Source organism: Rhinichthys klamathensis, unplaced genomic scaffold (assembly GCF_029890125.1).
Source record: "Rhinichthys klamathensis goyatoka isolate OS25496 unplaced genomic scaffold, OSU_Roscu_1.1 h1tg000192l_1, whole genome shotgun sequence".
Taxonomy (NCBI): Eukaryota; Metazoa; Chordata; class Actinopteri; order Cypriniformes; family Leuciscidae; genus Rhinichthys; species Rhinichthys klamathensis.
In genome coordinates, this window is record NW_026606718.1 from 635077 (window position 1) to 662926 (window position 27850).

A 27850-nucleotide genomic window follows, 5' to 3' on the forward strand; every position below is an offset into this window, starting at 1 on the left:
ATTGTCTTTCAGTGTTTCTTAAACAAGGACTGCAGTGTCAACTAGTTTAGGTTCTAGAGGTTTGTTTGACTGGATTTGTTTGACATCTTGTGACCTCTTTGCAGGCCTTTTCGCTGAGGAAAGAGACTGTTAATGAGATAAACGATAAAAAGCAAATGAAATCTGAAATTCTGAGACATCTGTTTCACAGCACAGGAATTCTCATTAAAGGCTTCACACGTTTACAGCGCCGCTCATTCCGACAGTTGGTGAACAAATGAACTGTCGTATACATTTAAGGCCGAGATCACTGCTGCCATGACTGTTTTACATGTGTTATTTTAGATTCACAGCTCTTTTGAGTCGAAGGTTAGGGGTTAAGTTGACCGATCATTCTTTATAGATATTAGATTAGATTATATGAAGAGTGTGATGTTATTTTTGAATTTTTCACAGAGTGAATTGGTGTAAATGTGGTGTGAATGTGTACTTAAAGTGACAGTTGAAAGGTGTGAAGACTCCTTTTCATTGGACACTTAAAATATTTGTTGGGGCTTTTTATAGACTATATGAATCACTGTTAAATAGTACCTTTGAGGGTATTTTTTTTAATGGGTCATGTAATTTAAAAAAAAAAATCTACTTTTCCTTGATCTTTAAAAGTGTTTATTGAGCTAGTACCTTTTTTTTAAACTGAACTTGATGTCAGGCAGGACTGTCCACATTTACACATCAGCGATGTTTATTGTGTTCGGAAAGAGCGAGGACATTTGCACATCCTTTCAAAAGATGGTAGGAAGGCTGAAGTTTCCTTTTTAATGAGATCTCTGATAGTTCTAGTCTGACTGTAAAGGTGATGATACACAGGGCAACATTTTGAGCAATGTTGCTGGGCAATGTTGCCGTCAACGGGGAACCAGATGAGACACAGGGCCCACGACCGATCTAAATTATCCAGATAGAAACGTATTGCCCATTTTCAATGGGAAAGTGCCCAAGTAACAATCGCTCGGCAAGATTGCCCAGCAACATTGCTCAAAAAGTTGCCCTGTGTATCATCACCTTAAGAGTGTGCATATTTACGAGTAAAGCAGGACTTGCAAAGGCTTTACTGAAACACTGACCCTCGAATGCAATGAATCCAGTTGCATCTGCCATGAATGCAAATGTACATTTTGCCTATTATGTAAAAAAAAAAAAAAAAAAAAAATGTTTTATTTATTTTAGGTCTACTTATGACATCCTATTTATGGTGTTCTATTCAAAATAGTACAAGATGCCTTCAATCGATTTACATTTACACACACAAGTGATACCACATTATACTGACCTCTTCCATTGTTTACAAATATCGGTTAATAGCTAATTTGTATGTTGAGCAGACGAATTACCACAGTGCTGTTTTGGTAATTGCAGATTGGACCTTTTAACAGATTCAAATGAGCTTAATGAGCGAATTAGTTTTGATGGGTAAATCAAAACCATTCCTCTACAATACATTATAGTTCAGAGAGAGAGAGAAAGAGAGACAGACCCAGCAAGTACAAAAAAAAAAAAGCAAACCCATTACTAGATTTCATTTGTTCTCTAAATTTGCATATCTTAGCTATTTTAAGTCAGCCCTTCGTGCTGCCAGCTGGTCATTTGTGGATGTTTTTCTTTTGTATTCACGTTATCCCAGAACCCTTCCCGAAAGCTTGCAATGTAATTAATCCATCACAATGTAATTACCTTTTTTTTATGACACCACTACCACAAACATAAATAATATTAACCATGGAAATTATACACCTATATTACTCTCATTACCCATTCTAATGGAGATTGTTTGTGTTTTTTTTTCTGAAGCATTCAAGCGCAAACATGAGTGAAATGTAAGATATACTGTAACACTGGCACAAGTACAAATTCTGTAAAGTGATCTACAACGCTCTGGCCTGGGCCCTTTATTATTGAGCCTGGCTAAGGTACTGGAAGTCCAGTCACTCTATCAGAATTCACTTTGCAATGCCTATACAGAAGCTAACATATCTGTGGTTTATCGTTTGAAGCATCCAATCAGAACTTTACAATTCCAAACAGGTGACAGTTTACCCCAGGAATGCTCCCCTTGAGACTTAACATTTTAATTTGACACTACCTTGTGCATGATGCAAAAATAGGATATTGTCTGAATGTGTCACATAGGCGAGGTGTATGTCGACTGAGACGCAGTGTTTTCTTTTTTTGGGAGAAGAGAGGCTGTGGCTGGAAATATTTCCACAAAACCTGGACTCATGGGAGAGCAAATATTTGTTGTCTGGTGGTAAACAGGCATCAGTCAGGCCCTCGGACAACACCATTTCCTATCTAGACTGTGCTGCCTATGTACCAATATCTGTTATCAATCATTAGGACCATTAAAAAAAAACAGCGTAGTTCTCACTCACCAGAACGTGAAATTTTCAGGTGAAGTTATATATATGTATATAATTGCACTGCATTTACAAGGAGGTACATGAATTAATTGCAGATTCATTGATTTAATTACTATTTCCAAGATGTGGGCTTGATCTAGATAAGTGGGTCAAGAAGTATAATTTGACAAAAATAATTAATAAAATAATGGAGTGTCTATTTACACCAAGTGTAAATAGTCCGCTTTGTTGGCAGAGGATATTTACACTAACTCTGCCCACCACTGTCTGATTGAGCCAGACAAAATTACAAGAGAAATCCTGCTGATAACATAATTTGTGGCGTGGAGAGTAAGGCGAGTGGCGCTAACGCTCCCTTTTCCCATTGCATATCAGCTCGGAGAGGCATTTATTTTAAATAAAAAACTAAGAGAATATTTGAAATGTATCTGGCACTATTTTCACAAATCGCATCTAACAACTATTTACACTTAGTGCAAAGAAAATACTGCTATATTTTAGCAATAAAGACATTTTGCTTTTTTTTTTTAGACACATTTGTCAAGTTTGGAGATTGTTGCGATCTGTTATGTCGGCCAAATGAATTAAAATACTGAATAAAGTTGAAAAGGTTTTTGTATGCACTGGCATATAGCTTCACTTTAAACCATGGATCACTAAATGATCTCTAAATGAATTAACTTTATTGCATAATGTCATGCTTAAGAGATCATTAGAAACGCAGTGCTGCTGAAAGCTTCTTGCTTGAAGAACCTGGAAGTGCAGATGCCTGTTTTGTGGCCCCACTGTAATGATAAATGGAATCGAGAAAATTAATTTCCTTCAAAATGTAGGCCCGTATCAACACTTTGTATCCGCCACCGTCGCCATGGTTATGTTGTTAAGTTACTGGCACATGAAATGACTTAATTTGTATAGTAATTTTAATAAAATTAATTTCTGATGACATTGTAAAGAGGTGATGACATCATAAAATGCATTACAGCTGCCGTTCATCATTGTGATTTGAAATTATGCCGGGTGATTGCTCTACGACGCGTTGCTTGAGGGACAAAGGACTGATAAAGGACTTTAATTGGCTTGGAAAGGGCAGGCGACGAAAGAGTGGCCGATGAAGAGAGACCTTACGTGGCCTTTTCTGCCATTGCGTGCAGTGCTATACAACCAAACCATATTTACAGTCTGACGCGGTTTTATTCCAATTTAGCTGATAGAGTCTTCATGTTTGGTCCTAGCTATCAGCAGATTTTGCCTGTGAAGTCAAATGCCAGCATGTCACACATCAGATCAGAGAAGGGTAATGGTGGAGGGGTGGCGTTTATTGGGTCCACTCTGGGTCTTGCAGATGCGCTCTGATCATGGTTCTGATTGGTCTCATTGGTTCTTTGCAGTGTGGTTTTGATTGGTCAGTGTTCAGCTGTTGCAAAACCCTGTTTGATTTACTCAGCATGGCAGTACTTTGAGAGATACATAACAAACAACTGTGTTTTAAATGAATTTGTTCAGTTAGATTCATTATTCACGGTCTGAGAACATTACGAATTGCATCTACCGCTGCTGTCGGCGTTTGCATGAGAAAATGTAATTTTAGTGTTGTGTTTTTTTTTATTGAGCTGACACATTTCTATGACTGTGACAGAAATATCTCGCTCGTATAAATTTGTTTCTTTGCTGATATAATGTTCAGGGATGAGAAAGTGCATTATCCGATTTCGCACAAGATCGTATCCATTAGGTATTAGTTGTGTGTAATATCAGATTTCAAATTCAAATGTTAACCATTATGTAGTGTTTACTTCATTTGTGCATTGATCCATGAGGAGGCAGTTAAGCATGGACTGGCAGTTGTTTTTCTTCTTTGTGTGTGTGTGTGTGTGTGTGTGTGTGTGTGTGCATGAATATGAAATAAGTGCAAAGAGAGTGATGAATATATTAAACTCTATAACAACATAAGCGTGGGAAGCTCATCAATCAGCCTTACAGAATGACTTTAATTTGAAGCTTTGCATGGCTAGAATATGCTCTCATGAATAAAGGATTTAACTAACGCGTGTTAACAGACGTGGAATCTTCCCACGCAGTTTTGTCCATTTAAGATGTAAAGGTGCCCTCCTCCGAGCCAGCTGTTTAAAAATACAACTTTGTAAGTCACACATGGGCAGTTGACATGACCCGTTATTTTACTGTCTTGAAAGAAAAAGACAATTTTTTCTCTAGCTGGACTTTTTCATTCCAATTGTTTTGCTATAAATTAAATGTAAAAACATTTCCGAGGTGTTACTGTTCTCATCCGGGGTTTTTTTTCTCAATTGTGAACTTAAATTTAATACAGTTTAAATACTGTATAAATACTGTATACTAAAAATAAAAAAGACAGAAGACAAAAGTCTGTATTGTTTTGTGATCAATTATTAGTCATTGGAGTGACTTGAATTTAGGGGTGTTTTTTGTTTTTTTGATCAGGCGAATTCTTGAGGATTCTTGAACTTGGAGGGTCAGGACCCCGACATAAGTAAAAACATTGGGCCTGTTCCAATACCCACACTTGCAGTCTTTGCACTTGATCACTTGACATGTTTCCCAATATTTGGCCCAACATAGGGCCCAACATGCAATTAAAGGTGTTTTTACAGAGCTTTATTTACGCATTTTGATTTTCAATACTTTGCATTTTAAAACCCTGTGTAACACAGTAGACCCTGTGTAACAAACAACACAATTTAATTGTGTCGCATCTAATTTGACATGTTATTAAATGCACATACTCATCTCTGTGTAAGGAAAATGTGCAACACTTTACAGTTTACCACCAAATTTATCTCGCAATTTCAGGGCGCATGAGTCCTTGAACATGATGAATGATGGGATACGCTTAGCCTCAAATACCGCTCCGGAGTGTTATAAATAGTGTGGATATAGTGTGCATTAAGGGCACTGAGCTTTGGCATTTTTCAGACCTGGGACAGTCTTGCAAACTTATTTTCCTGTCACATGCACACGTTCTCAAGTGGCCAAGACAGCAAGTGTGGGGATTGGTACAGGCCCATTTTCAAGCTAATGGGGAAGGTGGTTTTACCTCCTCCTGCTATTAATTACTTTTGTTTATGTAGAATTACAACCTCTCATTTATTCAGTTTTGCGTTTTGACACATCCACAAACAGATCCTGTTGAATTAATAATGTACATAAAATAAATAACAGCTTTTCATATATGCTGCACATTGGTGGTGGTTGAGGAGATTCCCCCTTCCATGTAAAGCGCTTTGAGTGCCGAGAAAAGCGCTATATAAATGTAATGAATTATTATTATTATTATTATTATTATTATATATGGATACACGGAAACTGTCAAAATAACTAAGTACATTTGCATTGTACCTTAAGTAATGTTCTGTTTCATTTTATGTTTTTACTTTTTATTATATTTTCCTCACCACCAGTTTCCTGAGGCTTTCTTTTCTAGAATGGTAGATTTTTCTTATATTTAAATATTAATATATATTAGTAACATATATTTTAGATTTAAAAATCCATTTCTTAATTGATTTAGTTATTTTTAATTCAAAGTAACACATATTACTGGGAGTAAATTCATTTCTCTGTTGATATTATATCCAGTTTCTTGTTTTGAGAGATCATTGTATTGCAATTAAAAAATCATATTGCCATCTTTTACTTAAATTTCTGATTGTGCAACTAGTGCTGAATTTCCTGCTTTACTTTATTTATACCTTCAAAATAGCATAGAGCATTGGCACATTCGAGTAAAAATAATATGATTCTGACATATGGCGCAATAGTTTGAGTCCCTGCTCTTGGTCATTTCTCGATGCCATTCTCCTCTCTCCTGTCCAGTTGTTTCCCTCTCTCTCTCTCTCTCTCTCTCTCTCTCTCTCTCTCTCTCTCTCTCTCTCTCTCTGAACTGTCCTCTCATAATAAAGGCAGTACAACCAAAAATGTAACTTAAATGTACCATGGGTATTGTGCCTCTTGGGTAGCAGTCGATACATATAATTAAATAAATAAATATATATATTACGATGAAAAAGATGGATTCTTGATGTGAGAAAATTTCAGTATTGTGAGGATAAAATATAGCAATGCTTTGAAATGTTGGGGAAAAAAACCTCTCTGTTTTGTCCAATACAGCCTAAAACCTTTTGAGACTAATACGAAAAAACGGCTGTGAACAGTCATGAACAGTTTGACACCTAATTTATGATAGTCATATATCTCACCTCATTGCATAGAGCCCAACTGGACAGATTCGGCCAGGTCTGCCTGCTGGTTTTCCAAGCTCTCATGTTGTTGAAAAGGTCACCATGAGTAGCTAATGGCCATCATCACGGTGCCAAATTAAGGCTCATTAGACGGACCACATCCCATGGGCGCCTGGTCTTACATCAGCAAAAAGAAAGCCATTTTGACCTGCAGTAATTGCCTTGATTGCACCATCCTCTGCTCGCAACAGAACGGCTTGAATTCTCGATTCATTTGAGCATGTTTTTAATAAATGAATGTCCCTGTAAGATAAATTACTTGTCTGTCGTAGCACAAAATGTAATGTAACAGAGGGGGGCGAAACTGGAAAGTGATGTATGTCCTTCATTGGACACACAACATTTAGTTTTTATTAAGAGTTTAACACGTACACGATACATTAGCGGAGGTTCAATAGCCGTAGCTTCGCTCTTCACTGTATTTCACCCTGATGAATTAGCAAGTCAGCACACCACGTAAAATGACAAAAGGAAATGAGCAGAGCAGCATTATTATGACGTGTTGCACCAGGCCTGGCGAGGCTGGGTAATGTCTATGTGTGGAGGCTGACGTTTATTACTTGGGCTAATGCTACCTGCGTGACCCGGGTTGTGGTTTTCAGCAGGGGAGATGAGGAAAGTGCCGGAAAGGTCGGCTTTAGTCTTGGTGTTTCATTAGTAGAGATGTGCTTTCTGCTCTTAGTGCCACAGGCCCGTTGTTATAGAAAATGTCATAAACAGCAGTCTTCCAGCTATTGATAATTATTTTGTAAATATAAACAGTCCACAAAAATGTGCTTAATTATCTCAATATGTCCTTGTGACCTCCTTTCTACGAGGTTTATGGTTGCTTAAAGGGATAGTTCACTCAACAATAAATTATTTCATCATTTACTCACCCTCATGTCATTCCAAACCCCTAAGACTTTCGTTCATCTTCAAATCACAAATGAAGATATTTTTGATTAAATCTGAGAGCTTTCTGTCCCTCTGTTGACAGCTACACTTTGACGCTTTACGAAGTTCATAAAGAAATTGTAAAACTAACCCATATGAATTGAATGGTTTAGTCCAAAAAATTCTGAAGAGACACGATCACTTTTTTATAATGAACAGATTGAATTTAGGCTTTTATTCACATATAAACATTCATTAACTCGCACATCAGTTGTGGTAAACGGAAGCTCAAGCATTTTTGCTTGACATGCGAGAACCAATGAGGTTCATTCTCGTATTACGCAGCAGATTTGACCTTCGACAAGAACCAATGAGGTTCGTTCTCGTGTTACGCAGCAGATTTGACCTTTGACAAGAACCAATGAGGTTCGTTCTCATGTTACGCAGCAGATTTGACCTTTGACAAGAACCAATGAGGTTCTTTCTCGTGTTACGCAGCAGATTTGACCTTCGACAAGAACCAATGAGGTTCGTTCTCATGTTACGCAGCAGATTTGACCTTTGACAAGAACCAATGAGGTTCGTTCTCATGTTACGCAGCAGATTTGACCTTTGACAAGAACCAATGAGGTTCGTTCTCATGTTACGCAGCAGATTTGACCTTTGACAAGAACCAATGAGGTTCGTTCTCGTGTTACGCAGCAGATTTGACCTTTAACAAGAACCAATGAGGTTCATTCTCGTGTTACGCAGCAGATTTGACCTTCGACAAGAACCACTGAGGTTCGTTCTCATGTTACGCAGCAGATTTGACCTTTGACAAGAACCAATGAGGTTCGTTCTCATGTTACGCAGCAGATTTGACCTTTAACAAGAACCAATGAGGTTCATTCTCGTGTTACACAGCAGATTTGACCTTTGACAAGAACCAATGAGGTTCATTCTTATGTTACGCAGCACATTTGACCTTTGACAAGAACCAATGAGGTTCGTTCTCGTGTTACGCAGCAGATTTGACCTTTGACAAGAACCAATGAGGTCCGTTCTCGTGTTACGCAGCAGATTTGACCTTTGACAAGAACCAATGAGGTTCGTTCTCGTGTTACGCAGCAGATTTGACCTTCGACAAGAACCAATGAGGTTCGTTCTCATGTTACGCAGCACATTTGACCTTCGACAAGAACCAATGAGGTTCGTTCTCATGTTACGCAGCAGATTTGACCTTTGACAAGAACCAATGAGGTTCGTTCTCGTGTTACGCAGCAGATTTGACCTTCGACAAGAACCAATGAGGTTCGTTCTCGTGTTACGCAGCAGATTTGACCTTTGACAAGAACCAATGAGGTTCGTTCTCTTGTTACGCAGCACATTTGACCTTCGACAAGAACCAATGAGGTTCGTTCTCCTGTTACGCAGCACATTTGACCTTCGACAAGAACCAATGAGGTTCGTTCTCTTGTTACGCAGCACTTTGAGCTTCCACTAGAGATTTGTTCTTACCCATCTAGTAGGTTCAGTTGAGCTTCTGTTTATGTTCGCTGATCAATGTTTAAATGTGAATAAAAGCCTAAATTCAATCTGTTCATCATATAAAGCGATCGAGTCTCCTCAGAATTCATATGGATTAGTATTACGATCTCTTAACGAACGTCTCTTAACGAACGTTTTGAAGCGTCAAAGTGGTAGTTGCGTAGATGTCAATGGAGGGACAGAAATAAAAATATCTTAATTTGTTTTCCGAAGATGAACGAAAGATGCTAAAGATGCTGTTGGTGATTTAAAAAAAAAAAAATGTTTGTGTGTGTGCAGGGTTTTATACAAAGCTCCCAAAATTGAGTTTGCTAGGGGGGTTCGGGGGCATGCCCTTAAAACAATACCATCTCCCTCAACACAATTTTGGCATCCTACAGTTAAGTCAAACATTAGCTCTCCTAAAGGCTAAAACAAAACCTGCCTGTGAAATGTAAATCTATAACATTGTGCTACCTTGATGCACCGCTCCATACTAATCCTCACCGCAAGCGTTTAAGCAGTCTGTCATTGCTATAGTTACCACCTCAGCCGGATGCAACCTCTGTTTGTGGCGGTAGGTTAAAATACACACTCTTAACTTGCAATCTAACATAATTAAATGTCATTCGCACCCTGATCTAGCCCTTTTCCAAAAAGGATGGTGTTTTACTGCTGATATGCTCCTGGGCAAGCATTCTAAGGTTGTTAGTTTTCTTTTCTTTTTTTTTTCTCCCTTACCTCATGAAATCAAAATTGGAGTTTTGTTGATTTTGTGTATTTGTTTTGAATCGAATCTATATGCAAGCAATTTATTTGCACTCAACAAGCATTTCCATGGGGCCTACAAACAGTCAAACAGAACAAAACACTGTAAAGAGAAACATGCTGAGGGAATAACTAATTATTAAAAGTGATCACTTTAAAAATTGAGTTCAGTCCTGAAGGCTATCAAAAATGTAGTTTTGTGTGTTTGTGTATGATGCACAATGGTGTGGGACCACCAGTATGAAGAGGGAATAAACCCACGAGCCGAGGCTGCTTGATTGCTATGGATTGTGGGCGGAAAAGGATAAATTAGCAATTCATTCTTAATTACAAAGACCAGAAAAACATTGCAGCTAACAAATGAATCAACAAAATTACTGATAGGGTAGCGCTCCCGTTTCCGCACCGCGCAAAAGAATCATTCTCCCGCACGTCGCAGGGTCAATCTCTGATTTAATGATGATTTCTCATTGAATATCTCCACACATTTTACGAATCCAACCGCCTCTGCGCTGCTTCCATAAATCCGCACGGGGGAGAAACATTTCCACCCACAAAGTCAGGCAGGCAGATCTTTGATCCGTAAACAGCAGGACGCGCTCCTCACCTGATCTTGTCGCACTATGGAGGGCCGTCGGATAAAGAGCCAGTTCGTATCACGTTTAATGCGGCCTATTTGCAATGGCGGCCGTCAGTCGGTGAATGGCTGGCACTCACGTCGCTGCATTCAGTCTGTGCGTAATAAAGATTTGAGTTAAAGCCCTGGATACAGGGCCCGCCGAGCATGTTTTGAAGTGCCGTGGTCATTCAGCAAGAGGGATTTATGGCCTGCAGTCCATCAGCTCTGATCTTAAAAGGCTGTGATTAACAGCAGAGAGAGTAGAGACAGGATTCAGCAGCGCTGTAGGCAAACCCTGACAAGGCCATACTACTCAGAAGCTTTTTACTCGGCCTCTTAACAAGGGGGCTCACTCTCTTACACACTAACACATTGTTTTTCTGTGTGGGGTGGAATATAGCATATGTCTCTTTTAAGAGAAAGTAAGACTCTATTTAGGGGCTCTTGAACCTCTTTTTTTAGCCCATAACAACTGAAAATTGAACTTGTTGAAATGGAATAAATCTAAATCTGATCATTTAAATCTGTTATAAGACTGCAATACCATTTTATTTTCTCAAAACAAAAGTAGATTTTTTTTTTTATCGTGTAATGATTGATTGTGAAGTATTTCATCATATGTCCTCCATAAAATGTTTTAATTTTGAAGAATTGAAATTAATACATTTTTACATGCTGAGAATATTATTGATAATATTCAATAATAATATTCAACGTTTTTTTCTGTCAAACTGAAGCAAGCAGCAATGTTACTGTCATCTGTTAGATTTCATTTTAAATCCTAATTTTTCTGTTCATTTTATCTACTGAGTATATTTAGCTGTTAATATATTTATTTGTAGTATAATAGAATAAGACCATGTTCAGGTTTTTTTTTTTTTTTACATAAAAACGTTAAAAAAAATTCACTCCAAGGCATTTTTAATTTCTAAAAAAGCCTGATTAATTTAACTCTTTTTAATCTTGTGAGAATTGATTGTATCTATTTAACTAACTATTTAACTATAATCATATGTCATTCGAAAAAAGTTACACAAGTATTTGGGGACTCCAGGTGTAAGTCATTTGTGATTAAATGTAATCTTTAACATGATGAATTTTATTGATACTATTTTCTGCAGTGTGTTTTTGCTCGAGTCAAATTGAAGCAAACAGAAGCAATGCATTGAAATGAAATCTCAAAGGAACTCACAAATCACTGTGCAAATGGACAATATTGTGCTTGCATTATGTATATTTAATAACAGTAAGTTTGATATTGACAATGTTGTTTTCTTTGTTGCATTTGTTCCACATAATTTGATGTTAAATCATTTAAATAAAATTTCAGATCAGTTCTGCTTTGTGATGCAAGTTGCTTACGACATTTATCAAACCTAGCCAGTCAGTGCAACTATTAATATTCATGAGTCAATTCTTCACCGTGTCATGACATCACAGCCCGCCCACATGAGCCGTCCATTCAAAACTACTTTGTCTTGAAATACAAACCAATGCCACTCAAGAAAAAGCTAGCTCTTTTAAGACCACGTCATTAGCATTATTTCTCAGACCTGCTGTAGCGGAGATGTTTTGTCAGCTGTGGTTGGCAGAATTTCTGTATTCTACTAAATACGGATGCACAGGATTAGCATTGCGCTCAGGTGCGTGTCAAAAGCAATCTGTCCGCTCACGGGGTTCGGAGTGTGAAATTAAATCAGATACACTCATTATCTCTTTGCACTACTAAAAGGTTTTAGGCATCTGAACAAGCGCAACCTGTCTCTAAAGTTCTCTCTGGCTTGCTTTCACAGGCGGAGAGCATGCGGTCACTGTAACGCATCCACTTCCTGCGGCCTTCTCCGACCTGCTGCCACACTTCCTGGTGGAGCCTGATGATGTTTATATCGTGAAGAACAAGCCCGTGACCCTCACCTGCCGCTCGACCCCTGCCACTCAGATCTACTTCAAGTGCAACGGGGAATGGGTTCACCAGGATCAGCACTTGATCGAGCGTGATGTGGACCCTGCCACAGGTAGACCCTCTCAACGCTCTTTTTGAGGTCGACAATAAAGCCGGCTGACCCGCAGCATTTAGAAAATGACACTGGAGAACAGGAGTGCCTATAAAAGATGCTTTCTAGATTTGATGCCTTTTCTTCTTTTTGTAGTGTAGTACCAAAATACAAGGTCTTCCTTCAAGGCAATTTAGAAAATGTCTTCTGCCCATATCATGAACAGAGCTGGCTTTCTGCTCCAGGATTGGTCTCTTGCTGAAGTGCACTGTGCATCATGCATGGCTGGCGTAGCTTTGATTTTTCTTTTTAGCTTTTGTAGCAGAAGCGGATCTATTAAAGAATCCATATTATGCCCTTTTTCAAAGTCTTGATTTTGTTTTTGCGGACTATTAGTAAAGGTTTTCATGCTTGAATGTTCAAAAAATGTTCTTTGAAGTGGACTTTGTGCTTTGTAGCTTTGCAGACTTTTGTCCATGCTTAAACAGCAGCATTACACAAGTAGTTTGAAAATTGAAAAAAGAAAAAAACGGCCTCTTTAATAATTGATCTTCACCAAATGTCAGTTTTAGACTCTATTTAAATAATATTATTTAATAATAAAGCCAAAATCCTTTTGCTTTACAGTGATTTAACCATAATTATGAGATGTTGCTGCACAAAGTGAAAGCTTTTATAAAATGACAGAAATAGCAGCATTATACAAGACTGTTACATTTATTTAGAATAATCATTTAGATCAGCCGTAGGCTGGTTTGCAAGCTACATAAGGGTCAAAGCTCATTCTATAAACTTGGCACACTAATATATAAGTATTAGGCTTGCCATGCGACACAATGATTACAGTCATGTTATAAATCAATAAATTTGGCCTTAAATAATGGATTGTCACCCTAATAAAAAGGTTGCACCCCTGATAAATGAACACATTGAAAGCTTGTCTTGTCTATTTATATGGCACTTTTAAAAACAACCGAGGTTGACCAAAGTGCTTTACGTAAAAGGAAAAAATATAAAACATGCATATTAACAAATCAAACATCACAGACACCACATACACCACATAGAGATTACCTGTTATAAGCTGCCAATGCTAAATGAGCTTTCAGCAAGTTCTGAAATGCTGGTAAAAAATTTAGATCATCTAGAAGATAGATAGAGGCAGCTCATTCCATAAGCTCGGCCCCAGAATTACACAGGCATCTTATCACGTGCAATGATGACCAAGCATCGTATCACGTGATCTTATCACGAGACATTACCTTTAATTTGAAGGGAACAACTGTGTGAAGTTGTGGGGCGGCACAAAATGACCTGTACCGCTATAGTCTGATCATGGATACTGCACTGGTGTAGACAATTATCACATTAATATTGTGCGTACATATTGGTGCAACATTTTTTTATTTTAAATTTAAAACCTTTAGTTCATCGTTTTTTTCCCCTTTTTTATCTGTTCAATATATTGTGGTTGTTACATTAATTGTAAAAGTACCATTCATTTAAATGTTTGATGCTGTTAACACTAATTAGATTTCAAATTTCTAACTTGGTTTTCACCCGTTTTGTTGTCAAGCAAGATTCTGTCCCCTGCAGAGTCATATGACCCTTCCTGATCAAAGCCATTTCATTGGCTGAGACAACTTTTAATCAATTATTAACAGCTACCGTTTAATTGTTGTTATACATGAAAACATGTTCATGTATTTTGAATTAAATATAACATCACATATTCCTGAAAGGATTCCTTTGTGTGTGTGTTTTCAGTAGCATTCGTGTGTTGCTAATAGCTTAGCATAGTGCTGACTGTGTTTGATCTGGCATTGAGGAAGGCAGATAGGATTCTGTGATGGAATGGATTTTGATCATCATTTGATGCTCACTGTTGTTTTACGATGCATTCTGGGAATTTCTAGGAGGTGTTTCAGTGCTTTAAACTATTTTAACGATAGAACTAAAAATGACTGACAAACACATACTACTAGAGATGGATTGAGACAGCCTATATTAATGTTTTTATTCTGTTTTTCTTGGCAACTATAAGTGGTCCCTGTGGTCGTTCTAATGACTTGGCAGAAGAATTGTTTGTTGTTATTTATAAATGTAACTATTTATTGAACATTGGTTTAATTTGTTTCTAACTGCAGTTATTTTATGAAAGCAATAAGCCAATCGTGGCCGCGTGTCCGAGAACACTGTTTTATGTCTTCAAATGTGACCGTTTTTTCTCTTTTTTTTATTGTTATAAAACAATGAAAGTGCCAATTCCCCCCAAACAAGTCCAGCAAACAAGTCCCGCAGTTTGCTATTTGTTTCTTCATTTTAAAGACCGTTTTATTTTGTAATTCCTCAGAGGTTTAATCACACTCTTCCCTCAGAGAGCGTTGTATGCGATGTACCCGGAGATGTGGCTGATTTGTTTTGTTCAGCTTTACCTGTTCTTTTGTGGACACACTGTGTTTTCTGTTATTTTACTCATCTCATGATTGATTAGGATCTGCTGACAAGCACTCCGCTCGGCTTCCTACAGTATTGTTCCTAGCGTCAATAGAATAAAAGCATTTCCTAAAGGGCTTTCTGTCTCTCCTGTTCGCCGTCTTCCCCTGGTTCTCTGAGGAGGAGGAGGCGGGGACGGCTCAGATGTTTGTGTGTTTGTTTGACGCTCCTTGGCAGAGGCAGTGTAGGGGCATAGGGATGCACGTCACGCGTGTGCTAGGATTCAGAAGTGATCTGTAACTTAAAACCTCCAATTCACAGCATGACAGCTGATTGGGAGAGCTGACGTGAGGATGACATGCTGCGGAGGAGCTGCAACAATTTTCAGAGGAATGTCGCATTTCTTAAGATGGAGGATGTGCCGCTAGGTATTAGAGCAGACAGGCATAAACTCCTGTCATCTGTCTATAACACATGCACACACACACGCTAGACTATTAGCATTCGGTTTCTTTTGTCAGACAGTACATTGTGTTTATTTATTTAGCGGTGAGTCTCATTGTGAATGCACACGCACATTCTTCATTCAGTCGGTTAGTCTGTATGACTGTCACCTACATCACTTACTTAGTGAATGTTTTGCCAACTGGAAACTAAGATTATGACACTTCAGACCATGTTTACAAGATCACAACATATTAAAAACAACAGAGTTTTGTCAGATTTGAATGGCCATCGCAATGTTTCTTTTCCCTGTACTGCCAAACATATTATCATGTTGTTGTTTTTCTGTAAAAAAATTAAATATAATATTTTAATATAAGGAACTAAGATTGACACTTCAGACCATGTTTACGAGATCACAACATATTAAAAACAACAGAGTTTTGTCAGATTTTAATGTCCATTGCGATGTTGCTTTTCCCTGTACTGCCAAAAATATTATCGTTTTTTTTTTTCTGTAAAAATTCAATATAATATTTTAATATAACACAAGACACCCCAGGTGAATAGGGTAAAAAAAAAAAACTAAATTAATTAAAAATAGATTCCCCTTTGGTTGATAACATTAAGAATTGCACAAATTTATTATTTTTTTGAAAGTTTTCTGAAATGTTGTTTAAATATGCAAAGCATTATCTAATTAAATATGCACTAATTGGCATATATTTCCAGAACAAAAATTTGAACATTGGGTAAAGCCAGGTTTAAAATTCTTGTTTCGTTTTGTTGACATATTCGAATTTTATTAGGTTTCATATTAGGTTTTTACAGAAGAAATCTTTGATATCTTTTTATCATTACATAAATACAGAAAATACTTTTAACTGCCAAACCCAACTGTTTGGTTATATTAAACCATTGAAACCATTAAACCAATGTTTGGGTTTGTCCAAATTTGACCCAAACATGAAACAACCCAGCATTTTTTTAAGACTGTAAAATCAGGCAAATTATATATAAACAACCCCCTCTGTAAAATGCTTTAGATAGAATATATAAAACTGTAAAAGTATGGCGTATGGAAGTGCTACAGATTTCTGGTTCAGTGCATATGAAAAAAGATTTGGAGAAAACAGCCTTTAAAGAAATTGTAATTGAAATCTAAAGACGCAAAAAAAAGTGCAATAAAATAAACACTTAAAAGTAAATTGTGCATGTTTTCTTTTCACTAACAATAACATGTGAAAAGAGCCCAACACAGCCCAAAATCTCACAATTGACCGGTGCATGAAAACAAAACTTAGATTGACACTAAACCCTTACACTGTTACTACACAGGACGCGACAGTTGACCCGTCGCGTCGTGCCGTGCCTGGACGCGACAAAGTGACAATTACAAATCCATTTGTCCTTCCTATGAGAAGTATCGTGAGTGCTTGAAATACGTCATAAATAGAACGAGGAATCAGTTTTCTGCCAGGGATTTGCAGGCCTTAAACACAAGCAAGAGCACCCTCAGTTGATACTGCAATACTAAATAATAAACAGATTTGACACATGCTCCAGTGCATATTTGTGTTTGCACTCTGGAGAGCATCAAATGTATCTATTTTTGCAGCAGTGAGCAATCACAGACATACGTAGTTGTTTATCTCTGGAACACAATGGCTAATCGGAGGTGTTTGAGTTAGTCCGAATCCACTCACCACTCAAAACACCAGAGTTTTTTATTCAGTGCTGAATTATGCAGGCTCGCGAAACCTCTCATTAGCATACAAAGTGTAGACACAATGTAAGAAAGAGATTTATTGTGCATTGTTTGCAGCTTCATTGATTATAATGGAACTTTGTGAGATCACAATGAACTGACAAAGCGTCAGCGTTTTAGTGATTGCAAAGGGAGTTGTCTTGGCTTGCTTTTGAGGCAAAAAAGTAAATAAAACCAGATTTATTATTATTCATTTAAAGCTGCAGTCCGTAGTTTTTCCTCTTTGTCGCCATCTCTGTTCGAAATCTGCAATTGCAGTTATTCGCGGAATTATCAACTTTAATGTGGGTTGTGCCTCGGCACGGCACAGCGCGGATGAACACAATGTTTTGAGGAGAGTGTGCGGCTGTCAGTGGATACTGTCATTTAGAATCACACATTCTACTTTTTGGAAGTATGACCAACATAATAATGTTCACCGGAAAACGTCATCTGAACAAGTAACATCCACTTTTGTTCTGACCAACTAAGATAATTTTTTTTTTTTTTTTATCTAACAATCGCTTATCATATCACGTCAAATGGTGCAAATTATACTTTCTTCTCAAACTGCTCAAAGCCATCAATGGGGTTTAGACAAATCGTACAAACGAGGTCGTACGAATTTGTATGAATTAGCCACCTCGTACTCACTCATACGAATTCGTACGAATTGGTCGTGAGATAGCGTTGGAAATGCTGAAGAAGAATATTTTGCAGCGTGTTAGCTGAAGCATTGCATGACTTCAGTAACTGTCATTCTGTTTGAATACAATCCGTTGTCAACAGTGAGACAGTACAAGGTCTCAACATGACACCCCATTCCCCTTGCCTCTGTTGCTGATGAATGGGCAGCGTTTGGCCGGAGATGAAGGACAAACAGATGTCCAATGGTATAGGTTTCCGAAGGTACCCACATTGATCTCTTCCAACTTCCACATTGTGCTGTCAGCAGTGTTTTGAAAGGCGAGCAGCGGGAGGCATCGTCTCCTGTGTAGTTTCATAAAGTCTGGCTCAAAGTTAGAGCTGGGAAGTAAACTAGACTTCTGACTTTTCCTTTTGACTAGAAAAACAACTCAAACATGTGTCAGCTCATTGAAGCGGAGAGTACACTTGTCTTGCCAGCTCAGGTGCAAAAGAAATCAGTGTTGTATGGATGTTGTGTCTTAGGTAGTGTCATTGTGCTGCATATGTTTTTGTCTTTAGTCGTCATGGCATTTACATTTTTATATGTAATCAATGCTGTTATCCAAAGTGTTTTACAATTGAGGAAAAACAGAGATTCACACTTGCTGTACTGGATATCTTTATTTTTATACAGTTTTACTTTCTTTTCCTCATCCAGCACTGTTTTTTTTTTTTTTTTAGGTACACTTTTCATTAGTGCTTTATTTACTTTATTTACTAATAATCGTTACTAAATTTATTTTTATTTCAATGAAATGAATGTAATATATTTTAGTTCGGTAATGTTTTCAATTTAATATTTCATATTTTGAGGGGATTTTATGGTACTAAATTATATTTATGCTGTAGTTATAATCCATTTATTCACTTTTTGAGCATAGAACTGAAAATTAAATTTCCAACTTAAACTGTCATAAATATCGAATGCTTTGGTTTCTTTTAAAAACGACAGATTATTGCTGACATGAAAAAGGTTTAAAAAAGTGAACTTAAAGTTATAGAATTTAACTTTTATTGTTATGAAAACTGCACAAAAATACTATTTAAATTGTTTTATATGAATCATGTCAGTGGTGTGTGTGTGTGTGTGTGTGTGTGTGTGTGTGTGTGTGTGTGTGTGTGTGTGTGTGTGTGTGTGTGTGTGTGTGTGTGTTCGTTCAAGTGTCAAAAGCTTTACCAAGTTTCGTACCATTCCGATAAAGTAAAAAAAAAAAAAAAAAAAACTTTAGCTGTCAAAAATGACCAAAGAGCACCAGATGGTACATTATATATTAATTATTAATATTTATTTAAATTGTAAAATATTTGTCCATCATGGTAGTATTTATAGTAGAACATTCATTGGTGATTTAAATAAGAAATCATTGTGTCTGGACTAAATATTTTTGTATTAATTACTGCATTACAGTAATGAGCAGAGATTGTTTCACATTAGAGTAATGTGAATTAGGATGGAAAATGTGACGCATTCCATGAAAATAATGTGCCTCAATGTTTTTGTCTTTTAATTTTGGGGTGAAAAATTACATGGACATTTCTTAATGAGAATCGCCCCACAAGATCAATATGTTATATATGCTATCAATACTTCAAATGTCACAGCCTTCATCATGTTTCTGCCCTCACCATTAAGACTCAGACCGCTCAGAGTTCTTCATTCTTATCAGGGTTTCAGTCATCGGTGCCTTGAGGCAGTTTGATCTCATTGAAGGATGTTTTAGTTTGCAAATATCAAGTTATCGACAACGATTTGGTATCTGTCTGCTTGGTGCACGTCTCCCTTATATCTGCAGCGCTTACTCGAATGAAGAATAATGCAGCGATCTGTCCTTCCTCTCCAGTGTATCAGTGTCCACAATCGATTCTTTCCTGGGAGTCTATTGGTTCTCATTACCTGTCTCCAGTAACTTATCTCAATTGTATTTCACTGGCCAGTTCAAAGCTTCTCCCCTCCTGTTTTTATACACACACACACACACACACAGGTTTCTCATCCTCTCGTCTGAGGAATTTAAGCTAAGACAGGGGAGAGATGAGGACATATCCATTCAAAGAGAAATCAATGATGACAGTGGATTTGCATGGACTAGACCTGAATGCCGGCTGATCCATTATGGCAATATTCACTGTAGTCTCAAACATGGGGGAAAGATTGCGAATGCTTCGGTGTTGTGTGATTATATTTGATTTGTTGCCTCCACAAGGTTTTCATAAGGATCAATGTGGTTCTGAACTTGATTGCTTTTATCTCACAAAATCCGTCATACCTGACAACATCTCATTTGGATGAACACTTTGAGAGTAATTGTCAAAAAAATGTGTTTGCCTCTTTAGAGAGAGTTCTTTTGATAAGACATCTCACTGACTAGTAGAGATGTATTATATTAATTTTCCCATTAGCCTCTTAGAGATCCTGGTTTTGATTATGCAATACTTTTTAATAGAGTTTAACATTCGATCAATTTGGCTACATGAATTGCTGTTGATATTTTCTTAATCAAATGAAAGTGAACTTGTTTAAGTAAAATAAGTTCCTTTGGAACCGATTCCCTTCATTTATTTTGTTAAATGAGCAAAGTATGATTTCTCTCCGTGCCAACATTTTGAGCTTGTTTACACTGTTCTCTGGTAAAGCTCCTGGGTTCCTACAGACAAACTCAAATGATTAGCACAATATTCACTTTTAATTGATGAGGCAGGGTTCTGCCAAGATCTCAGGTAGAAGACGAGAAATTCAGTGGTCTTTTTTACCTTCTGAATTATATGGGGAACATATAAAAAATAGATCTATAGTTTAACTTGTGGGAGAGGAGAGTGAGTGCATGTCCTAAGGTGAAATGAATTATGGGCATTTTTCGGAAACCTGTCAGAATTATTCCCACCCTGTGCACATACTCTCAGAACAGTGTAATTAAGTTCATGCAAACTCTAATGTCTTTGATTAAATGAACCCATTCTTTGGCACGTTAAGATTTTTCTAAAACCTCAGGCCTCCTGGTCCTACATTTTCTGAATAACAGAAAAAATAATAAGAAAAAAAAAACAGGGTTCCATTCAGAGAAATCCCATTATTATTCATTGTTATTTTTGAAACTACCTGGAAAAGGTGCTTATAGAGTTGATGTGCAGATAGTACGGAGAAATTTGATTATTTATACATAAAACACTATTGTCTATATCAGGGCTGTCAAACATGACTATGAATATGGCTGCATGATGATTTGAATGCTTTATTTCATAATGATTCATCATTCAAAAGTATAAGATTTTGTTTTAGAAAGAAGTCTCTTATGCTCACCAAGGCTGCATTTGTTGGATCAAAAATCGTTAAAACAGTAATATTGAAAAATATCATTACACACATGCACTTTTGAACTTTTTTATTCATCGAAGAATCCTGGAAAAAAATATATATATCACTCTCCACAAACAAGCACAACTGTTTTCGACATTGATAATATATTAAGAAATTTTTCTTTATCAGCAAATCAGTATATCAGATACCATGTGACACTGAAGACTGGAATAATTATGCTGAAAATGATCAGCTTTGCCATCACAGGAATAAATTACATTTATAAAAATAGAAAACAGTTACTTATAATATAACTGTTTCAAATAATAATATTGTTTCACAATATTATCAGTCTAAAACACTAAAATCTTAGCAACCCCAAACTTTGAACGGTAGTGTGTGTATGATTATGTATTATACAAACTTTTACAGCAGATCAACAAATGAAGATTATCACACATCTGAGAACATCTTGGTAACAATGTAGAAATGCAAATATTAGACTCAACAGTGATAAACCCACATTTAATGGGCTATTAGAGGCCTGACTTAGTCAGTAGCTGATGTATCTACGGCCTGGGCTGTAATGAGCATCAAACGAACGAGTAGGAGGCGAGGACATTCAGTGTACCTCTAAATGAACATAATCGCCTCGTGCCACCTGCTAGACATCAATCAATAGCAATGGGGCTAATTGATAAGGCATTATTAGCAACTTTCCCTTTAATGGGAATTGTATTTCATCCTGTCTGAATGGTAGACAGGGCGAGTGTTTGGCGTTGAGGCATCAGGAGCAGATGGCAAGGTCAACAGCTCCAGTAATCCAGAAGCAGACAGCCCCATTAACTGGCCAGGCCAGGTCAGCACCAGCCAGGGGATCTGCGTTACTCCAAATGCTCCATAAAGAGACTGTTTATAAATGGAGCACGGGCAAACAGTCTAAACTAAAGGTAATATCCCTGCCTATAAATCAGGCTTCCTTAAGGGCAGGCTCATATATACTGTATATAGGTCTGCGAGAACCAGTTTTTGTTAACATTGGCCTAAATTAATCTTAGGTTCAGATGTCATGTCACGGACCACAAACAAACCACTTACTGTGAGTATCATGTAGATTGCTGACTAAAATGGTGAGAGCTTTTTACAAAATTCTCACATTTGAAATCTGATTCCAGGCTTCTTTATAATTATAGGAAATCAGGGTGTGCAGTTTCATGCCCTCCTCCCTGTTTACAAGTTACCAGGCTGCTGCAATGAGTGCCTTTAAAGGAGCTGTATGTAAGAAATGTATTTCAATTAATCATAAAATGGCCCTGATGTGTCTCTAGACATTAAGAAATCATGTCCATTTCAAATACTTATATCACTGACAACAGTAGTACGGCCACGATATTGTCATTTAAAAAGTGAAGTTGCAGCCCTCAACTGATGTTGATGTTGTCATCTTGTGTTTTGGCCTGAAGCCCCACCCTCCACCTATCTACCAATCACGAAGTCAGTAGTGTTTCGGCATCCGGGTTGCCAGCTCTGCTCTAGTTGAAAGCTCCTTGTGGCAGCCTATATTCCTGCTGGATCCTGCAGCCTATCTGGCAACCTCGAGTCAGGGGGGAGGGGATACACCGCTCTACAGTAATTTGAAAGTGATTGCAGTACCAATTTTGGCCACAATCCTACATACAGCTCCTTTAAACAATACTTTCTGGCTTTGACACAGTTTGACTTGCATTAAAAGTTTTGCTTGAGACTTTTGGAAGCAAATTTACTGTACAGTACCATTAAAAATGTTGAGGTCAGTGAATTAATACTTTTATCCAACAAGGATGTATTATGTTGATCAAAACACGACAATAAAGACTTTTACATTGTTACAAAAGATTTCGATTTCAAATAAATGTGGTTCTTAAGAACTTTCGGTTACGCTTTAGATGAGGGTCCAACTCTCACTATTAACAAGCTATTAATTTGCCTCAATAAACTCCTAATTACTGCTTATTGATAGTTAGTAGGGTAGCTGTTAAGTTTAGGTATTGGATCGCATTAAGGGATGTAGAATGTAGTCATGCAGACTAAAGCATTAATATGTACCTTTTATAAGTACTAATAAACAGCCAATACCCTAGAAAAAATCATGCTAGTAAACAACTAGTTAATAGTGAGAATTGGACCCTAAACTAACAAATAAACGCAGCCTTGGTAAGCATAAGAAACATACCAACCCCAAACTTGTAGTGTAGGCTACAATATTGTTAAAGGTGCTCTACGTAACTTTTAGCGGCCTCTAGTGGTGATGTTTCAGATTGCAACCAAATTTTACAAGAGCGCTCGTGCTCAAACTCATAGACAATACCGTCTATTACGCAAATATCTCGGCGAATACTAGACGGATTCGGCGAGCACCGAGCTCGTTGGGACCATCTAGTCGAGCTGAAAAGAACCATATAAGTTCCATAGTTTTTGGTGGTGTTTTCGCGGAGATATTAGCAGAAAACCATCGGGCGCGCTGCAAAATTGCCGACGCCGGTGACGTCACGATCTCGGAAGAAAATCGCTCGTATCTCTGGAACGCAAAGAGCCAGAGAGCTCAAATTCGGGGGAGGAGGTCCCAGGGGAACCCTTGCCCGAACGCTAGAGTGGCGGGCCTCGGGGATGCCCCCTACCGGATCGCCTTTCGCTGGGACCCCCGATTTCGAACGGCTATAACTCGGGGAGCCGGGCGAGTTGGACCTCGGGGGTGGGCTCGTTCGAAAGGCCCCGTCCAGCACTACGAACGATTAGAGTCTTGGGAATATTGATCAAAGATTGACTGAGATATAAGCCGAAAAACGTGCGCCTTTAACCGGACGTAACTCCCTGACCGTCTACAATAGACTGTATATAAGGAGAGAGGCTCGGGAGCGCGCATGCACGTCACATTCGTTGGATTTCGCGGTAAATCCGACCCGGAGACTTCACATAGAAATAGGAATACTGGCCTTCAGAGGTAATAGCAAAACCCGACAAGTGGATCATTGTAATGTGTGATTACAACCCCTTCACACACAGGCAATAAAAAAAAGGATTCATTTTAGAAGAAAAGTTCCATATAGCACCTTTAAATTAGTTTAAAAGAACTTTAGTTCAAAAGTAAAGTTCTCCTAGTTTAAAAGTAAAGTTCTTGTATAAAGAAAGTGTAATTACTGTATTTTTAGCCTACACATTTTCTACATAACCTTGTGTTGTTGAAATGGTTCATACAGGGCTGGTCTAATGTTAGAGTTGTTATTCAGGTCTGATTATGGCTGTCTTAATTCACTGACCTGACGTGCCCCAAATCTTCTGCATTGAGAAGAAATGTGTGGCATAACAGAAAACAGCTCGTCTCAGTACACACACGGCCCGCTCTCCCACAATCCATTTCAGCTCAGCCCATAGCTTACATCTAGTAAGTAATTACTTTTTGATCAAGAGCTATGCCCTTGTTGTTGCACAGAATGCAATCTAGACTAACAACATGCCTGTGGTAGTGATTCTAGCATTTATTTTTCTCACTGTGCACTAGGAGACCAATGGATTATCAATACTGTACCATTAAGATGTGTTGCTTTTTGTGGAAGGAAATGAAGATTGACACCGTAGAGAGGCTGTGAAGTGCCCCGGAGAGCTGTTTACTTCACAAATAAAAATGGCAGTGATGGGAGCAAAAAAGAGGAAATGCATTTCAGGATTGGGAAAATGTTCATGAAATGGCATAGGAAATGGGATGTGGTGTCCTCGGGCTGGTGTTGGAAATATTCATTGGGAGGTTTCCAATGGCACAAGTCATGGATGCTTGTCGTTTCGCAGCTCTTTAACACTGTAACAGAAGCACAATGATTGATGGAAGGAGCTTTTGCTTTCACATGTTATTAATTGAATCCAGATTCATGTCTTTAATTCAACAATTTGTCCATGTGATGTACCAATAATGAGAAAGTCCATAAATCTCACATCATTTTTAAAAATTCAGTCAGTAGATGTAAACATTTTTATGGAAAATGAAAATACGAAGTCCAAAGAATCACACAGAATAATTTTTTGACCAGCAGTCACATAAATTACTAAAAAGTTGTTCAAATGTTTTTGTTTAAAAATAATATATTATAGTAATTAATTGAGTGTTAATTTTCAGTTTTAAGTTAAAGGGATAGTTCACCCAAAAATGAAAATTCTGTCATCATGTACTCACCCTCAATTTCCAAACTTGTATGAGTTTCTCTCTTCTGCTGAACAGAATGAAGAATGTTGGTATCAAACAGTTGACATTCACTTCCATTGTAGGAAAAAAAAAAATACTATGGAAGTCAATGGCTACTGTCAACTGTCTGGTTACCAACATTCTTCAACATATCTTCTTTTGTGTTCGATTTGGAACTACATGAGGGTGTAGATGATGATGACAAAATGTTCATTTTTGATTGAGCTATCCCTTTAATTTTAATTTTTTTAAAATGTCTTTCTGTTTAGTTTAACGTGAGCAATTGCATTGATTCTGAACCATACCTTTCCATTATGCATTTGTTTATAACTGGCCCCAGATTGTATTTCACTCAATCCAATCACTTCTGTCTTCATATTTCTTAAAGCAGAATGAGTGCTACTATGAAAGCTTGACAGAGATGGCAACTGTAATAAGGGCAACAGCGACTAATTTGATTGACATATGTTGCTATCCACCGCCTTCCTCTTTCTCTGATTGACATGCTCGTTTCCTTACCATGTGCTGGCAGATACAATTGTTAAAAACTGAAAACTCAATGAGAAATTTCTACTGTTTCTGTCTTTTCAACCGGCATCTACCCCTAATACCTATCATTACAAAGATGGTGTGGGTTAGAGATGTAATCTTTTTTTGTCAAATTCAGTGTATATATACTGTAATACAGCATTTTGTGTGAGAAGATGGGCGTTGATGCATTTATTCAGATATGCAAAAAAAGAGATGCTTTTGTGAAGAGTTCTGCTTGTCACTCAAGCCTTACCAAACATAAACAATCCACCAAGACGGTTGCAGTTTTTAACTGTCACCAATCAAGGACGATGATTTTTGATGCAGATCAACACCTGTTCAGCTCACGTTGCTTCATAAATAGATCAGCCGCTGGGAGAGGAGTGAGGGGACGTGACAGCTTAATAGTCCGTGAAGATTTTTGATAGGCAGAGAAACCGGGTGGATGACAGTTTGGGTTTTGTGTGCACTAGCCCTTAGGAAAGAATCAGTATGAACTCACTTAGCACTCAAACAAATATCAAAACATACGGCTCCTCTTTTTGTCAACTTCAGCTCCAATCACATGTAGGAGTATGACAGAAGGTAATTTGGGACAGGAAATGGTTTCTGAACGGATTTGGAGTAGGTCTGGATTGCCAAATGATACTCAGCAGCTGTGAAATCATGTGGCAGTCAGTTTGTTGTTGAATTTCTGTCCTCTAAAGGCTGATGTTTTCAGAAATATCTTTTGTTCTTCAATCATGTTATCTAAATACACTTTTCAGCACTTATTTTGCAGTGCTGTCAAACGTCTGTCTGCTAGGCAACATATTTAAAATATATAAACCCAAAAGATAGTGTGATGCCAGCTGGTTGTCATGGGTTGGTAGGTCTTTAGCTTGGAGCTATTCAGTATATTTTGGCCATACAGTCTTTAATTGGTTTACCTTAACCTGACAGAGATGCCTTCTGGTTATAAAGTCGGACAGAAATGGAAGTTTAGTGAGGTTGATGTGCTTTTTGTTAGCTCCATTGCTATCAGCTAGCAGATGGACAGTCTCAGTGTTTATCTTTAGCTTTGATAATTTATTACCTGGAGGTGTAAATTGTCAACAGAGGAATACCTTCTGTCAAAGCTGGATTTATACTTGGTTATTGGCCTGCTACAACCAACCATGGCTCATGCGGCCAGTAAATGTTGCTGGAAGAGGAATGAACACACACACACACACACACACAAGCTGCTTTGAAGTTTTAGCGCAGCCCACCTGCCTGCTGTGACCCTTAGGAAACATAAGCATGAAGAGATTGCCTCCATATACTGTCATGATTATATGAAATGCAATTTTCAACTTTGAGTTATACAAGATTCAAATAATTTTTAAGCCAGTTTAATGTAATTTAAATTGAATGACTTACATTTTGAACTTGGATGATTACTTTCTTAAACCAGCTTAAATGAAACATTTTGATACTATTGTTGTTAGTGTTACCTGCAAATGATGTTAGTACGTGTTGACGGTGTTTTCTTTACTCGACTTTCTAAAAATACTGGAGCAAATTAGCATTTCATCAGCTTTTTGTTGATCTGTGAATTCCTGTCGTCTCTTCACTGAAGATGCATGTTAGAACCGACCCCTTCTGCCACAATACATGCTCATCGCATGCTGATCTTACATCATGTCAAACAGACTCTCTCTAGAGGCAATTTAGCATCAAACGTCCAATAAACCGCAATCAACACTGGCATGCCAATATGGTGCTACTCACAGATCGGGGTGTTGATGCCATAAGATAAAAAAATCAATCAGCAGACGAATGACAAATTACACCTTGAGTAACCTTCACTAGCTGCCTGCTGAATTAATCTTGCAAAAAGAAATCTTATATAAAGGGAAACTCAGTATTTTAAAGAAACTGTTTTAAGGCAAGATTGGTGTGTTTACGTGTTCTGTTACGAAATCGTCTACTAGACAAACCTACGTATTCACTGTTGCCAGGGCTTTCTCAGGTTACAGACACTAGCATATCATTTAATATAAGTCACATAAAAGTCGACATAAAATCATGTTG

At 37.7% G+C, this 27850-nt stretch overlaps 1 protein-coding gene across 5 annotated transcripts in view; it reads left to right on the forward strand.

The window, feature by feature from the left end:
- Positions 1-27850, forward strand: part of unc5a (unc-5 netrin receptor A) — a 193969-nt gene that overhangs the window by 82859 nt on the left and 83260 nt on the right. For all 5 annotated transcript variants that reach the window (XM_056262380.1, XM_056262381.1, XM_056262382.1 and 2 more), the window contains exon 2: positions 12242-12463. In XM_056262380.1, coding sequence (XP_056118355.1) covers positions 12242-12463 — 222 coding nt within the window. The remainder of the gene's footprint in view (positions 1-12241; positions 12464-27850) is intronic.